The 18,095-nt window shown below is 36.0% G+C and overlaps 1 protein-coding gene across 1 annotated transcript; it reads right to left on the reverse strand.

Annotated features, from left to right (window-relative positions):
- Window positions 1–1,377: 1,377 nt before the first annotated feature.
- On the reverse strand, window positions 1,378–17,544 carry NPS (neuropeptide S). The gene is given in 4 exon segments (XM_058189099.1): window positions 1,378–1,410; window positions 1,412–1,591; window positions 8,410–8,491; window positions 17,408–17,544. Coding segments are annotated over 4 exon segments (432 nt in total).
- Between the last annotated feature and the right edge of the window lie 551 nt (window positions 17,545–18,095).

The raw sequence follows: 18,095 nt of genomic DNA on the forward strand, positions 1-18,095 counted from the left end.
AAGGTGCCTCGCAGGAAGAACCTATCTAAAGTGGAACAGATGTGCTCTGATGTTAAAAGACGTTGGGGGGAAATCAGCATCTCCTGTTTAACTTTAAAGTCTTGATTAAATGTTACTTGGACAGCGGATTTATTTATTTATTCTTAAGCTGACCATTAAACTTATAACTTTGAATTGATCTCTCACGCACATGCCTCAGACCTATTTGAATAATCAAAATACAGAAAACCGTATTATCCTGCTATACTGACTTCAAGTGCACTAGAAACATACAAACTGTGGTCCTTTGGTTTTGCCACAACCCTCCCCCCAAAAAATGCCCAGAAACACATACACTGTCTTTATACATATAAAACATTGATGGATTATACTGATTCTTTTATTGTATTTCAAACAAATAACTGCTGTTTTTCAGTGTCCACATATTTTTACCAATAACATTTCATTTTTCTATGTTTAAAATAAGTATTGTAATTATTCCATATTTTTTGTATCAAAGAGTGCCACATCAAATAAATGCTTTCATAACATCTCTTTGCAAGCATGCTGAGTTTGTTATATCATTTCTCTAAGGAAATGGCCACAGGTAAAAGTCACACTAATAACGTATTTCAGTCGATGACCTTTCCTTGTTGAAAAAATCTACAATGTTTATGGAGTTTACAGCTAACCAACTCTCTTTTTATATTGCCTGCCCCCAAAAAAGACCTTAAGAAAAAAAATAGAATCATTTCTATTCTACAACAGAATGTTTGTAAATAAAAATCAAAACTTATTTGTTAAAATTTGTAAGTTTCATGAAATACTTTTGAGGACTCATCTACTACGTGTATCAGTGTTCTAACTGAATGGTCCACAACCATTTTATTCCATATTACTATAGTAAACTTAGTTTTTGGAAACTCACTTCCTTCACTTTATATTTTCTATCCTATATAGATCCATTTATGGTTGGACTAGAATTGGGAAAAACTATGTTCCGCCTGGTGATCATAAAGTTCACTGTAGTCCATATATTATCTTTCACCACAAACAACTTCATAGGACGGTTGCAGAAATGAAATTAGAGGATCAGATAAAGTTTATCTCATCTTGAGATCCTGAAGGCCTCACTTTTGGGGTAAATATAAAATTTATAACAGGCGGAATTAAGCTGAAAATCACTTTTACATAAATGCATAATTCTAACTTAGAAATGTTTTGAATGACCACATTTGTTTCATTTGGCTTCCACCATTTCAAGTAAACATCTGCTTTCATTATGAACAAACTGATACATTTGTTTTATTGGATTCATTCATGCACCACAAACAATTTTAAGCACATCCATTTTAACTTTATAGATTCTGCTTTGTGAGTATTTCTTTAGGCAGCTGTTTATGACTTGGCTCTTCGAAAGGATATTTTTTTAAATTTCTGATCCAACTCCGTTTCGAAAAGATCTTTTAATATCAGAATTCTCCAGAAAGGAACTGAACAAAGCTAGTTCTTCAGATCCATCCATCTTGGCGAGGCAGCCATTCAGAAGCAGCAGGATAAGGCAATCAGATTTCCTGGACAGCTGGCAATTCACATAAAGGGGATTATTCCTCTGAAGATTAAAAAACATATGAGAAAATAAGTTACCAATTTATATGTGTAGAACATCCATACTCACATGCATAGGCAAAGATAAACCTACTTAGGCTGTCAAAGGTATGGATGAATTTGTATTACCACTTGAGCAGGGATGCTGAGTGTGAGTTTTAATATCTGGCGATGCTAGCACAGTTTTTTCCCCTGGAAAAACTACATATATTGCAGATTGTAATATAATAATATTGTAAGCAAATGGTGTTCTGTTGTTTGGATTTCCTTAAAAACAGTTGCGGGACAGGAGTGGGGAATGTGAGTAATAATCTAGCAATAATCTTCTTGCCAAGAACATCCGCTTCACACAGCTACAGCTTGTGAATACAAAACAGGCACTTTTTGTGTGGATCCTTCCACTCTGTCTTTGAGATTTCAGAAAGCTCAGGACATATGTATTATTTGTGCAAATGCTGTACAACTTCCTGTGATTCAAAACTTGGAAATTTATACCTTTCTTACACACATAGACATATATCTGCCTAACAGTTTATTATTTCATTTGAGGCCCAAGAGTTTTGAAGGAAAAGCCAACCATTGCCTTCATGTCCAGTCGCCATATTTGGACTTCTCCTTGGAAGGCAAAAAAGCGAAGAGATACTAAGATAAGAAGTAATTCTTCCTGGAAGGATGGCTCTTGACTTCAGGGAGACCCAGGCAAATTGTAATTTCTTGTGCCTCTTTTTCAGACTTTGAAGTCATAGGAGCAACACCAGGAAGATGACTGTACCAGCCTTCTAATTTCCTAAGGACAAAAGTTGCATGGCATTGGGACATTGAGTGTATAGTTGCAGTGGGGGCTGCTGAGAATGCAGTGCAAGCAAGAAGGAAGAAAGAAAAAAGAATGTTTAATGAGATCCTGGAAACAGATTGTACTCAAGGGTTGCCCAAGAACTGGCCAGAGTATTTCCAATGTAACTCAGAAACATATACAGTATTCTACGAACAGATGGAAGTACTCACATTTCTCTCCCCATGGGGGGAAAAGGGATAAAAGAGAAGAGATATTTCGCATACAGAATCAGCCAAGACTGGTCAAAATTTGGACAAAAGCGATACTGCAGCATTGTGATGAGGCAAACTCTGTTGTTTTTATTACATGCACGAGATACCCCAACACGTGTATAAAACAGATGGAGCTTGCATCATAATAATGTAGAATTGCTTTTGTCACCAGCAGTCTGCAGAACATGTGATTGTATACGACAACTTCTTGTCCACATAAAATCTTTTTCAATCGGCATCCGTCACATATGGTAGTTAAAATGCAATGTGAGGAAGATTACAATCAGGTATATCTGAGCCTCTTGTCCAAGTCCTCCTGAAAGACAAGGTCCAATGTTTCTTCTCCTTATCATTCTTGATGTTTATACAAATGTTGGACCAGGCAACTTCTCAAACAGGAGACTAAATAAAGAAATATCCTTTGTAAAACAGGACAAATGGCAATTCAAGCACCTTCAATGTTAATGCTGCAAGCAATTGTGATAATTGTACTCATCATGCTTAGAGATTAGGTGGTTTTATTTATTTATTTATTTATTTATTTATTTACTTACTTACTTATTTATGTGCTCATCTCACTGTCAAGCAATTCTAGGCAGCTTACAACAGTATAAAAACAATATAAAATGATAAGAATATTTTTTAAAAAAATTAAAACCCTTCAGGATTAAAAATTAAAACATTAATATTAATAAAATTAGGTAAATCGGATTAGTATAAAAATGTAACAGTTTATAGATTATCTTCTCCTAATCTATTATCTTCGAATTGGGATGCCCTCATCAGGGTTGCATCTCAGTTGGTAGAACCAGCTTTAACTCTGTCATACAACGAAGATAGTTCTGAATTTTTAACTTAAAGGTATAAATTTTGTCCATAGCATATTCATGGGTTCTTCATTGCAGAAGCATTTGAGTCAAACACCTTACTTTGCTTTCAGTGATTTATAATGGCCAGAAGATAAGCAATGCAAATAATTGTGAATCTCTACAGGTATAAGTAAGTTAAAACTTTAAAAGTATTGGAGTGTATGGGAAGAATACAATCATAAATTCATTTAATGCTTTTTATTTTTGCAAGGATATCTGGAAATAATGTTTGATCATGAATTCATATGCCGATTAAAAGAAAAGAGGGATAATTCTTCCAAATAGAAGACTTTTAAGTAAAATTTAATTGCAGAAGACATATCATGTGAATAGCCAGTATAATTTATTAATTAAAATATAATGTTCTTTTATATTTCTAAATTTCTTTTATTTCTATTTCAGTTTTCAATCTTTTTTATAAACTGGAATTAACCTTAAACAGTCACTCATGTCCTAATAACCTTAGGGTTTGATTATTACAATGTCTGAATGTGTGTCACTTTTGAAGACCATCCAGAAGTTTCAATTGGTCCAGAATGCAAGTGATGAGAATGCCTTGGTATGCCCATGGGACACTTCTGCTGTACTGATTGCCAATTTGCTTTGGTTGCCATTCCAGGTGCTGGTTATGACATATAAACCCCTACATGGCTTGGGCCTGGTTTTTTTGAGGAATCACTTATTTCCCATGATGTCTGCCTGGTTGTCTTGAGCTGATAGGGTTGGTACGTTCCAGGTTCCTTCAGTTAAACCAGTGGTTCTCAACCTTTATAATGCTGCAACCCCTTTAATACAATGTGGCAACCCCTTTAACACAATTCCCCACAATGTGGCGACCCCAACCGTAAAATTATTTTCGTTTTGAGTTTATCGCGCCTGAAGCCGTATTGGCTAGCGATCTGAACTGCTTGCGATTGCCTTGAGGACGGAGGCATTAAAGCGGAGACTCCTCCCCTATTAAGTTTATCGCGCCTAAAGCCAGATTAGGCTAGCGATTGGGAGTGATTGCAGCTGGCTTGAGAGGGAGACATCAGAGCAAAGATTTCTCTCTTTTTTAATTAATCGCGCCTGAAGCCAAATTCCCGATTCTTCGACTCACAAGTATACTTCCCATATTTCCGATGGTCTTAGGTGACCCCTAGCAAATTGTCATTCAACTCCCAACGGGGTTGCGACCCACAGGTTAAGAACCGCTCAGTTAAACAGTGTCCTCTATGATGACCAGGGAACACCTGCCCTGTTGGCCTTCTGGAAGGCAAGCTTGATTTCCCAGGCTTGCCTGTCTGGAGGACATCTACTAGATATGAGGTAGTGAAATGTTTGCTGAGTTTGTTTGCTCCTTTCTCTTCTGTTCTTTTTTGTGGCTCGTTTGTTGCTACTTCCTTTTTTCCAAATCTTGTGAGCTTGTGAGCTGCCCAAATTGAATTCAATAAGTAAATAAATTTCCATAAGATGAAACAGATGAGTTTCTTTTCAAGTATAAAAAATTAGGTTAAGATATGTGGTCTATGTCAAAATAATTCTTGGAAGACCCCATTTTAAAACCATTTCTCCCTGATTAGCCCAAAGGAAATTCTGTCGTTCTGGAAATGAGAGATTTCTGATTGTGAGTGTTTGCAAGAGTTCCCACCTGGGAAGATGAAATCCATCACAAACCCAATTCAATTGGGAGCCTGCAGCCTTTCATCCTAGTAATTAGATTTTAAGATAGCATCATAAAATCAGCATAAATACACAGACAGACTGGAGGTTTAGCAGTAGTTTGCCCTTCATTTTGTTTTCTAAATGTCCCATTTTGAACTCCGAAGAAAAATACTTCTGTTGTTGCTAAATGCTCCAGCACTGTAACATTTAAGCATTGTCATTTCCATGTGTCTAGACACTATTTTCTATTTTATTATTGGTCAACTAGGATTTTGCATGAGGAAATTGTCTCCAACTAATTGCTTGTTTCCTTCTTTATGAAATAATGTTTTTATTGTTTAGCCTGGACCCACAGCTATCATCCCTGGTCTGTAAAATGCCATAAAATGGCAGCAAATGGCTAATGTTTGCTGCCTTGCCCCCTCTCCCACAATAAACAGATTATCTCCATTTTTTTAAGGTATGGTGTGGTAGCACTATTTAGAGAAAGTGAAATATTGTACAATATTGGGTGTTATTTTTTTTTTGCTTATCTATCTATCATCTATCTATCTATCTATCATCTTCTATTTATCTAATAACTTTATCTTTATATATCTTATATTCCATTGCCATTGGGATTAATGGGATAGAGTAGAGTAGAGTAGAATAGAGTAGAGTAGAGTAGAATACTTTATTGTCACTTTGAATGTACACTAATCGGCATACATTAAAATGAAATTACATTGCATACAGCTCTCAAAGGGTCTCCATCTCTAATGTAAACATAACATGACAATATAAATGAATAAATAAATAAATACAACATTATGCATGTACCCACATATATTGTCTTATATTTGACACTTAAAGCTTATTTTTACAGGAACATCCTTTGCTCTTATCCTGAATCTTTTTCATGCACATCATTATGCCATTGATAGTTTTCCAACATGTGAATGAAAATAGCAATCAACATCATTTCTAGCTTTATCCTTCAAATAAAGGAACCTTTCCCTGTATCTCCAGGAGATGCCAAGGATTAAATCTGGGACCTTTACATACAAACCATTTTCTGTAAACGATTTGAGTTGTAAGCAGAGGTGGGTTTCAGCAGGTTCTGACAGTTCTGGAGAACTGGTAGCGGAAATTTTGAGTAGTAAAATTTTTTACTGGTAGTAAAAATTCTGACTGGCCCCACCCCCAGCTATTCTCTGCCTTCCAAGTTCTGACTGATCGGGAGGAAATGGGGATTTTGCCGTATCCTTCCCCTGCCACACCCACCAAGCCACATCCACAGAACCGGTAGTAAAAATTCTGACTGGCCCCACCCCCAGCTATTCTCTGCCTTCCAAGTCCTGACGGAGGAAATGGGGATTTTGCCGTATCCTTCCCCTGCCACGCCCACCAAGCCACATCCACAGAACCAGTAGTAAAAAAAATTGAAACCCACCACTGGTTATAAGCCTTCTTTTCTGTGATGCCATGTCTTAAACATGACTTCATCTCAAAGTCTGAAAATATTTAGCAGAAAACAGCAATGCAAAATTCAATCTTTGTTGCATGTGTAATTAGATTCTGTATAAAATGAGTGATCAACCTCCCTAAAGAAACTATTTTGTTATAATAGTATACATGCCCGGAGACAGCAAGGAACTCTAGATTAAATTTTATAGTAATGGGAAATGAAGAAACAAGCTGAACTTAATTATCATAAAAATATGTTCTAATTGGAAGTTCCAAAGTATTTATGACCGTCCTGAATAATGTTTATGCTTTTTAGTGATGATTTCTTTTCATTCATGGATAATTTCCTTATTTCACTCTGTATCCAAAGAAACACACTGTGTTTCAGATAAATTGTATCTGCTGCATGAGGATTAGATCTAATAAAAAAATTTCTAGGGATTTGGTCTCACTGTTGCTCTGTTTGTTATCTACATTACAGATGAAAAGCTGTTATAATATTTGAATTGTGCTAAATAACAACTATTTGAAAAATTAATGCATGTAACCTCCAATTTTCTTGCATTTAAATCATGCTTAAGTATACCTCATGTCACCATGCACAACTCATGTATAAAAGGGTTTTGATCATACAGTTGTAACTACCATCTTGACTTTTTTTAATCAATGCACCTGTCTCATGGTTGTCCCCGGAAATGTATTTATGTCACCCACTGAAAACAAAGCTGCATCATGAAAATTGTAAACATTTTCTTGTTGGCAATTGGCAGGAAGTGTGAGAAAAACTTGATACCTTTCAGAGGTAGTGATTGGAATCTCCCATGTATTTTTCTGACATTTGGCACAAATGGCATAATTTAGATTTCATTATACTGAAAATCGGCACTCTATGACCGAAACCTGTTATAAGACCCGCTGTACCAGTGTCAATCTGAAGTGAGTAGGAAGTATTTGATACTGAATAAATCTATGAATTTTAAACAATTGAAAACAAGTGAATATTTATATTTTCTGGAAGTCATGACTGTATATAATAATTTGAATCCATTTGGGAAAGAACTAGAAATGCTATATTAATTATTATTTTAAGTTTAAATCCACCAATGTAGACTCGTAAGATTAGCAAATAATACCCAATGATGTGCTGTGTTCCCAGTATCATTTGATCATTTATATTGGCATCAACATAACTTCCTACAGTATTTAATTTTTGAAAACTCATCATATAGTCAATATGTGTAGATTCCTTTTTTCAGGAATTTGATCTGCCGCCCAACTAATTAGAACATTTCAATATTTTTATTGGAACCTAATATTAATAGTTTAGTTTGATTTTATAGTTTTAAATGTACACATATCATATATGTGCATATTTAAATATTATAGTTTGATTTTATAGTTTTAAATGTACACATATATATGAGAAGAAGCTTTGTTGAAAGAGTAGTGACTTAAATTTAAATAGGATTGCAAAAGTTAGGTGTACCAAAAAAGTAAAAAGAAATAGTAGTAAAGCAAATATGTAATACTAAATATCTTAATTCCCAGTTTCATGCTTCAGTCACTAGAACAGCATACTTCAGATAAAGTGACTATAATTTACACTGATGGAAATCAATAAGTGCAAGATTAGTACAATTTTTACAGCAATGTGGGGAAAAAAGCTTAAGAAAGTAAGGTACATGTAAAGATGTATTAAGAGTTACATAAAGAGGATTAACACATTTAATAATACTGGAATTTAAAGTAGCTTGACATGAAGGTTGTAAAAGTAATAACACACTGCATCTCTAACCACAGAAAAGTTCTTACTTACCATAGAGGCGACAATTGGATAGCAGCCTTTCATATTCATTGTCGAGAGCCAGATAATTAATACAGCGTATAGCCTGAAGAGACTGTAAGAAAACATGTATTATATTAATTTATTTATCAGAAGGCAATAAGTGATTCATGTAGAATGCTAATTTTCCAAAGATGGAAACCTGGGTATAGGTTTTTTTATTCTGTTTTACAATACTTTCAGGTGGAAAGAAAACTTCACAATTGCACAGCCACATTCCATATCTTTATCACTAGTCATTTCCTCAACTATTATTTTATACTAAGACTTTGGGAACAAAAATGTCACAGAATCACATTTATATGCGACTAATTGGCCACAGGTTGGCCTTTATTCTTGCTAAGTGGAAAGATGCAACTTCATGACCAGCATGGAGCCACCAAGTGATTAAACTGACAACATTGTTATGAAGAGGCCTTTAAAATCATTCAGCTCTGACCAGTAACTTTGTGTGATCCAAATTGTCAGAAATCTTTTCAACTCGAATATCTTGCGTGCATTCACCACAAATGTTAAGTTACTTCTAGCTATTAAATAAACTGTACCATCTGAAAAAAAAATATTCCTAGTTATTCTATTTAATGGGCAAAGCAAGCAATTTTTAAATTGCTAGGAAAAAAGCCACTATATATTTCCAATATGTGGTGGGATGAATGGAATTCATGAAGGGAATTCAGTAAGATCAAACACTAGGACAGCATTGATACAAAATGTGAATCGTGGTTTACTGGAATAACCCAATAGATTGGATTCACAGAATACACTGGACCTTCAACTAACTAGCCTGATTGGGTTTTGCATAACACAAAGCATCCAATTACAGATAGCAGATTGTGCAAACTCTAGCCAGGTGTCCATGTTAGAAAATCTATCATCAATTTGGTGGTTACTTTCCATAGTGGAATTTTGTATTGGCTTTAAAAATAGTATTTGTCACTACTAGCTGATTGTAAGACCCTTATAGACTTTTTACGTGAAATAGAAAAAATATATTTAACACTTGTGGTTTTGATGATTAGAAAAAAATTGGATAATAGAAAAAAATGAAGTTTTTGTAGTATCATCATAAGCGAAGAGATAACTTTGTAATCATACATGTATTTGCTGCAAAAGAAATCAGATTTTTTTTCTTTTTCTTTTTATCCTTTCTTTTTGCAACTTTGTTTTCTGTTATCTCTCTCTCCCTCTTTCTTTGTCCTTTTTATTCTGTGCTATTTTCTGTTAACTTTTATGTTCTTTTAAAAACTTTTAATAAACTTTATAAGAAAACCCTTTTACGTGCTCCAAAAATGGTTGCTGAGGCATTTTCAAACTGCATTTATCAGGTCATGTGGAAATGCTCTCAGACATAAGCAAGAAGGTTGGGATTCTGCTGGATGTTTCTTCCTCTGAGTTACAGGGTGATGGAGAAGCTGTGACCTTGGCTGAGAAGGGCCTGAGTACAAAAATGGAGTGATCTCTCTCTCTACACACACACACACACACACACACACACACAGTCTTCTGCTGCATCCTGAATGAGTCCACAATGGGACTCTCACTGTGAACAATGAGAGGGATGTTTTTAAAAAACCAGGAAAGGTGTTGAATGCTGTTCTATCACACACTTTTGCCTGCTAGGGGATTTTTACCTATTGTTATACCAACTGAAAAAAAAATTGCTCTGATACCACCTAATGGCCATCTAGATTTTTACAGCTCAGCTACGATAGCCATAGTATCGAGTTGTTGCAGCATTAGCCTTCTGGAGATTGGATTTGTGCCTACTTTTTGAAAAGACTCATACTTTCCACTTCCATCCCCATCAATCAGAATAGAGCTGGAAGGTACCTTGGAGATCTTGTAGTCCAATCCTCTGCTCAAGCAGGAGAGCCTATACCATTTCAGACAAGTGGCTGAAAGTCTTTTCTTAAAAACCTCCAGTGATGAAGCACATACAAATTCTGAAGGCAAGATGTTCCACTGGTTAATTGTTCTTACTGTTAGGAAGTTTCTCCTTAATACCAGGTTGCTTCTCTTCTTGAATAGTTTTTATCCATTGTTTCTTGCCTATGTTTCTTAATGAAATATAGGGCTATCCCAAGTGGGTGCTAAAAATATGTGTGATAATTCGATAACAATAAGGAAATTCAGAGACTCTTTGCTGCCATCCAGGTTCTTTCCACATTTTGGCAGCCTATATAAAGATAAATTCTTAATAAAAGATTTAGCAGACTTCTAGCTCCTTCCGTGTCACTTCTATTCAGACTGGAGGGAATAGTCAAAACAAAACATCCTTGTTTTGGGGGAAAAGAGATTTTTCCCATTTTGAGTGAAATCTCCCTCTGTGTAAGTAGAAGAGAAAAAGAACATGGATCAACAAAAGAAATAAGAAGTCTTTCTAATTTCTCCACAGGGGAATCGTGCATCCATACACACTGAAGGCTTAACTGGAACTTATTTCTATTTCAACTATCTGTGCCTATCCTAAAAGTGAATCTAAGGCTAAATTTCATTTTATTAGAACTGTATGTGATATAAGTAATCACAAACTCAGAAGAGTTTAAAAGGGTTTATAAAAAACAATCCCTTGTAACAGGATCAATTTGGAATCATTTTTTCCAAACATTAGTCATAAATTTCATAATATATAAATGAACATGAGACATTTACAATGGTTTCTCATATTTCTACAAGATCAGATATAACCACTGATGTACTATAACAGCAGTAGTCAACCTGGTCCCTATCACCCACTAGTGGGCGTTCCAGCTTTCATGGTGGGCGGTAGGGGTTTTGTCCGATACTGAAGCACTTTCCTTTTTTTTAATTTAAAAAAAGTTTTTTAAAAAATTTTTTAAAAAATTTCATAGCATTATTTAAAAACATTTTCATTAGGTTTTCATAAAATTCCCCGTGACAATTTAAATTTCTGAAAATATACTACTTGTGTCGCCCGCACATAAGTTTAGTTCGCGTTATGTAAGTGAAACTAAATGGTGCTATAATGCGACCATAAACAAAAAAGCCTCGTCCCAGAACAGCTCGCACATCTCCCCCCACACCACCCAGCTGTAACAGACAAGCAGAGCTGGTAGCCGGCGCCCCCCCCAACCCAATCCACGATGTGCAAGAGGCATGCGCAGACGACAATACACAGTGCATTACTGTGGAACCGGTGGGCGGTTAGAAAATTTTACTATTAACAGAGATACAAAAGTGGGCGGTTGGTATAAAAAGGTTGACTACCCCCGTACTATAATAAAATACGGCCTTTTAAAATGGCCATAGCATAAATAAATATAATGCTATTGAATAAATATATATTCTGTAGTCTTTTAGGCATCACTTCTGTAGTGCAATTTCTGGTTCATGAATTCATCTGCTTCCTACTTTCATTCTTTTTTTTAAATACAATTTTTATTGAATCTTTTAAAAAAGAAGATAAAAATAATATAATACGAGGGAGGAAAAAAAGAGCAAAAAGTGCAAGAAAGCAAAACGGAGGATTTTTTTAAAAAAAAGATACAAGTGACCTACAACTAAACTTTAACTTTCTCTAAAGTTACATCATGACATTCTTCTTTCTATCCTATATAATCTTTAAACTAATAATTACAAATTTGTTTTTTTTTTTCATTTTGTTTTGTTGGAAGCTCCCCCGCCCCAGAAGAATGAAATATTTTGGGGGAATATTAAAAGAGGCAGAATATTATATTTTCCCAAAGGAGAAATGGAGAAAAGGCAGAAAGCAGCCCCCAACAGCCTCCAGCAGATGCCTTTAGAGATGGAGATTTTGTGCCCATTAAGAAATCCAGGCCAATCTATTCATAAATAGATTCATAAATAAAACATCTGTCAGCTTCCAAAGCTGACAACATCTTCAGCTCCAGGTGATGGGATTAAGAAAGACAGGATATGACCTTTAGGACATAATAGGATTAACCCATCACCTATCAAATAATAATAAAAGCATACAAAGCAAACCCCAAATTTACAAAATATTGTAAACTTTATAAAAATCCTTGCTAATTTGTCAGCTGTCCCAGCATTGCATGCTGTGGTTGGTTCTGCTCATCAATAAATAGAGTCCTTCTTTCCAATTAGCCTCCATTTTATTTCCAGCACTTTTTTTCCCAGCTTGGAACCGGACTGGATTTTTCTTCCAACAGTTCATTTTGCTTCCCCCTCTCTTTCTGAAGGCCTACTACCTTAAAAGTTAATGTTTGAAATCCCTGTTTCTCTGGAATTTGGCCTCACTCTATCTGAGCGAGCATGCAGAAGATTCGTAAATAAATGTTTTCTGTTTCTACGGCATTTGGAGCAATAAAGAACCACTTTTCTTTTTATTACTTTAGTTCTGATAGAGCCTGAGAAGCAGCTTCAGCCATACAAGCTGTCAGGAGGATTTTGGTCAATTTACATATTCAAGCAGTTTAAGCCATATTGAGTGAGAAAATCCGATCATTTGAATAGAACTGAAAGCTGCAACAGGTACACTAAGTTCATTCCTATGAGATAAGTGGATTAACTGGATGATTCTGATACAATAGAACGTTGTACCAGTTTGAGTCTGTTTTTGATAAAGCTGAGGTTCAGTTTTAATTGGCTCTGCATTTACTGAGCTCCTTTTTTATACCAACAGGAGGTTGATGGAACAATGACAAGCAATGTCACAGTTCTGCATTTCTTTATGATTCTGCATTTTAGCCTTGCAGGGTGGGGAGAACCCCTTTGTAAAGCATTTAGGACCCTTTAATGCATATAATTCTGCCCTCCAAAAGTCCTATGTGAGGAACTGTAGATTTATGAAAGAGACAGCACCATTTTCCTAAGCTCTCTGCTGTCAAAATGGGTCTTGATAATCAGGCACGACCATTTCCCCAGCTTTCTCCTGCTTGTTATACACTTACTTGAATTGTTTTCGGGTCTGATTAAGCAGGTGACTATATGAGCCAGTTTACTGTCTTTCACCAGCCTCTCTTTCCATAACAGGCCAACTGTTAAGAGAGCCTGTGCAACCATTGCACATATTACTCTCAGGGATTGGTCAGCATTTAGCGATTTATTTGTTGGTGTTAAAAGATGTATTATATGTGCTGCCTTTTGTTATGTTATATTTCAGATTGCCTAGTTAGAAGACATGGAGGATGCTTGCAAGTGAGCCATAGCTTTACGGAAGAACTGTAATTTCACCTTTTTTAAAATTATTTTTTAACAACAAACAAACATAAAAAACTCATCAAACCAGTTACAATGTGCTCATGGGGTGTTTACATATCTTCTTGTGCAATCTCAAAATAGACATCTCTTTCGTACATATATCTTATTTTATCTAGGTCTCTTATTCAATCTAGGTCTTTTCTAACATCTTTCCTTCTAACCAGAAATAAAATAGATCCCATATTTTATAATATTGCTTACCTTCTTGTTCTCTAATTTCAAATGTCAATTTACTCATCTCTGCACATTCCATCATCTTCCTAATAATTTTGTCTTGCGAAGGTAATTTCTCATTTTTTCCAATTTTTAGCAAACACAATCCTGGCTGCTATAATGATATTCACTAATTTCACCTATTTTTAAGGGAGGGAGGGAGGGAGGGAGGGAGGGATAATCCTGGAGAAGGGCAGAGAGAAGATAGTGCTATATCTAGGACATATTTACCTATGTCTTACGTATATTTTAATTTCAAATCTAATAATCATCAATTGCCCAACATTTCTGAAAATTGGGAAATCCTCTATTAAATTGTGTAATATTGGAGATTATTGTATTTTCTTAAGTCTCCTTCATTTTTTGGCTTTATGGTGAAACAGCTTTTTTCATTCTGTGTACTCATTTAAGCTATGCTGGTTTTATTAGACTTTATTCATGGATTCATGGTTCCACTGAAGTAGTTTAAGCTAATTGCCTTCCAAAGATATTTGCTTATAATCGCTGGTCAGAAAATTAACATCTCGGTATTGTTGTGAGTATTATAGCCAGTTAAGGAGCAGACAGAAGCCTTAACAGCAAGTCACCTCAACTACACATTGTGATATCCTCCATTGCTGTGTTCAAAACAATTCCTGTCATTATCTAAGACAAAAGGAGACTGTGGAGGCTATGTTCTATTTTTCCGTGCACACAATCTAAAAAACTGTTTTCTTATTTACTTTACTCAAACCCTTGTTTTTACAGAATTTTCCATACGTGGTTTATTGATTGAACCGCTACCAAGAGTTTAATTAGTAACTCTTTGAATTGCTATAATGTCTGAGCAAAGTTTTTAGATTGAGGAAGTTCTTGCCCTTCATCTGAGCAGTGCTGATGCTGATCAAAGGTGTTGCCGATGAATTTTATTTGAAATAATCCATACTCCTGATAAGGCCATCTAGCATCCCTCTCTTTCTGCCTCTCCCTCTCCTCCTCTCCCACCTTCATCCTCTTCCTCTCCCCTGGGCCCCCTTCTCTTTGCCTTTCAATGGGATAGCATCAGTATTTGATAGAGTTGAGATGGTTATTATGCATATTCTTATGTTAAGCTCTGTCAGTACTGATTCAGAGTTGCCTTATTCTTTAATCAGCTTTTTCTCTCCTTTAAAGAGGAGTTATCCAAGGAGGGAAAGCTTGACAATGGTCTCTGAAATGGAAAGAAATGAGTCAGCTAAGATTTTGCCCTGGGATTCAGGGTTTCTTTGTTCGTGAGTGTGTGTGTGTGTGTGTGTGTGTGTGTGTTTGTGTGAGTGTTGTGTGACTCTCAAAAGAAATGAACGAAATAATTTTAATTTGCTTTACAAAAACACTTTTATTCTCCACAGCATCATAACACTTTTGTGATGCACTTGACAGTATGTTCCACTAGATAGTTTTGGAACTGAAATTTGTGCCTAATTTTCCTGCTTGGTTTTTTCTTTCTGAAGCATAAACTGGTACTATCACTAATAGGTCAACTAGAGCAGCAACAATAAATACCATCAAAACAACATGCTTTTCTTTTCACTCACTAGATAGTGCAGTAAATTCATACCTAAGAAATCAATAAAGAAAAACAATTTTGTCACCAGTGGATTAAAGTGAGAAACACACAATGTTTTTTCTCCCCACATTGAAAAAAATTAGGTACCTTATAAAGATCACTGCGTATTTTGTTTTCTTGTATTGAAATAAATACCAAAATAATTACTTGTTTTCTAGAATTTGTTAATAGAAGAAACACAGTTATTTAGATTTACTAATCATGGTAAATGTAAGATGGAAAAAAAACTATTATCGAAAGGTCACAAATCTTGAATCTTGTTGTTAGTTGCGAAGTCATGTCCAACCTATCGTGACCCCATGGACAACATTCCTCCAGGCCTTTCTGTCCTCTACCATCCCCTGTAGTCCATTTAAGCTCACACCGACTGCTTCAATGACTCCATCCAGCCACCTCATTCTCTGTCATCCCATTCTTTTTTTTGGCCTCAATCTTTCCCAACATTAGGCTCTTCTCCAGTGAGTCCTTCCTTCTCATTAGGTGGCCAAAGTATTTGAGTTTCATCTTCAGGATCTGGCCTTCTAAAGAGCAATCAGGGTTGATCTCCTCTAGGACTGATCAGATCCTTACTTGATGGCCAGATCCTTACTTGATGGCATTGTGAAATCTCAGTAAGATACAAATACAACAGAGCAAAACTGTACAATTCAAGAAGCAAGATAAAACTCATACTTACCAAACTTTCTACTAGAAGTAGAAAGACTAGAATGCTATAATGTGAACATGGAAAATAAGAAACCAATTCCCTCATTCCTAAATTCTTTATTTATGAGTTATATATGACTTCTACAACAGGAAGAAAAAAGACAGCAAGTGCCAGGTCATCAAAATCTGGATTTGATAATAAAATATTGTTGTATAAATAATGAAGAATCTTGAGCCAAGATAATTTTATGACCACATTCTCTTTCACACTTTCAGGTTTATTAAGGTGATAGATGTCTTCTCTGAGTTTCAATCTGGCTAACAGAGAGAATTTATAATTCTTGCTCGTAAACTTTTTTTCTGGTTCTGTATTCTTCCTCCATATCTATTTCTATCACTTGTATCTAAGCATTTATTTATGATTTTTCAGCTTCTCCTTCTGTCCCAGAGGTATCTTCTTATGTTTAAGAAGAAACATGGTAGTTGTCTTGATTCCAGCGCTACATTATATTATTAAAAAATAGCATGAAATATAATAAATTCCAAATAGATTATAATAAAGGCAATATAGTAGATGCAGAAGGTTCCTTCCCGTCTTCTTTGTTACACATCACAATGGTTTTAACTAAAGCATCTGCTCTAAAAATGGCTGAATTAGAAGATACATGATCTTTACAGTTATATTTTTGGATGCGATTTAAGCAGATACAAAAAATATTGCTTGCTGTTTTGCCATCATTTTCTATTTATAAAATGCAGTTCTTACTATGTAACTATGTACTTTTTTATCTCTATTTCCCCATCCCATTATAATTCAAATATACAGGGAGAGCGTGGGAAGACAATGTGCAAGTTTTTTTGCATAATTCTGACAATATCTGTCAATTCTGCCTTCTGTCTCTGAACAGAAATTGCCAATTATATCAATTGCTGGATTAACAAAATGACTAACACCTGAATGTCTAACACAAATATTCATTGACACATCTCTTGCAGTTTCACAAAAATAAACAAGCCAACAAACACATTAAAAGATTTCTGAAAGAACAACCAGTTAGCTGGTTTAGCTCCTCTGACAGATAATAAGAATTTATTTTCTAAGAAAGCATAACAAATCCAAAAATCCTGGTCTCAGAATGTTGCAGATAATCTCAAAATTCAAACTGAGGTCTAGCAAAGTTTCTACATGATTTGAGCAAAACTTGTTTTGTTTACAAAATTCCAAAATGCAGTTATATATCATCAGCTATTGTCAGATCTCCAAGTCTCCTCTGGCAACTCTTTGCTGCCAAGTCATCACAGAACAAATCAACATGGCCAAATTACCTCAGGGACAACTCGCCATAGGCAACTAGTGTGAGAACTGGGTGGATGAGTAGGCGAGCAGAGTGTAGAGCAGTGGTTGCAATAGCCAGGGGCTTCCCATTTCCATACATGCATCCTCTGCTGCCACTGCAGGTCATTTTGCACCACCATTCGGTGGTGGCAGCAGTGAGTGGGGCAAGTGGTGGGGAGACAATGGAGGCTGGGCGTATCCCATTTTCACATCTGCTGCTGCTGCTGCTGCTGCTGTTGCTGCTGCTGCTGTTGCTGTTGCTGTTGCTGTTGCTGCTGCTGCTGCTGCTGCTGCTGCTGCTGCGCCAAACAGAAGGGACAGGGACGCAAAAGCACAAGTGGCCATTTTTTTTCCCAACTTCAATGCAAAAATGGATGCTGGGAGGAGATTCAGACTGGAATTTTATGCTGAAAAGTGGTGTTGCTTGCTGTTTTTATAAACTGAGTCTTTTGGGTGCGGTGAGGACTTCAGATTACCCATAAATGCTGCAGACACTTGTTCCTCATGAAAAGATAGTAGCTTAAAGTGACCAGATTTCAGTGATGGCAAAGCGGGACACCATTGACCGGGGGGGTGAGGGGGGGCTGCGCATGCGTGCTGAGTCTTGCCATCTGCCTGAAGGAGGAGGAGCGGCTGCTGCTTCTCCGCTCTTCCAGGCAGGCTCAGCTCTCCTCTCGG

Source organism: Ahaetulla prasina, chromosome 6 (assembly GCF_028640845.1).
Source record: "Ahaetulla prasina isolate Xishuangbanna chromosome 6, ASM2864084v1, whole genome shotgun sequence".
In the NCBI taxonomy this organism is placed as follows: Eukaryota; Metazoa; Chordata; class Lepidosauria; order Squamata; family Colubridae; genus Ahaetulla; species Ahaetulla prasina.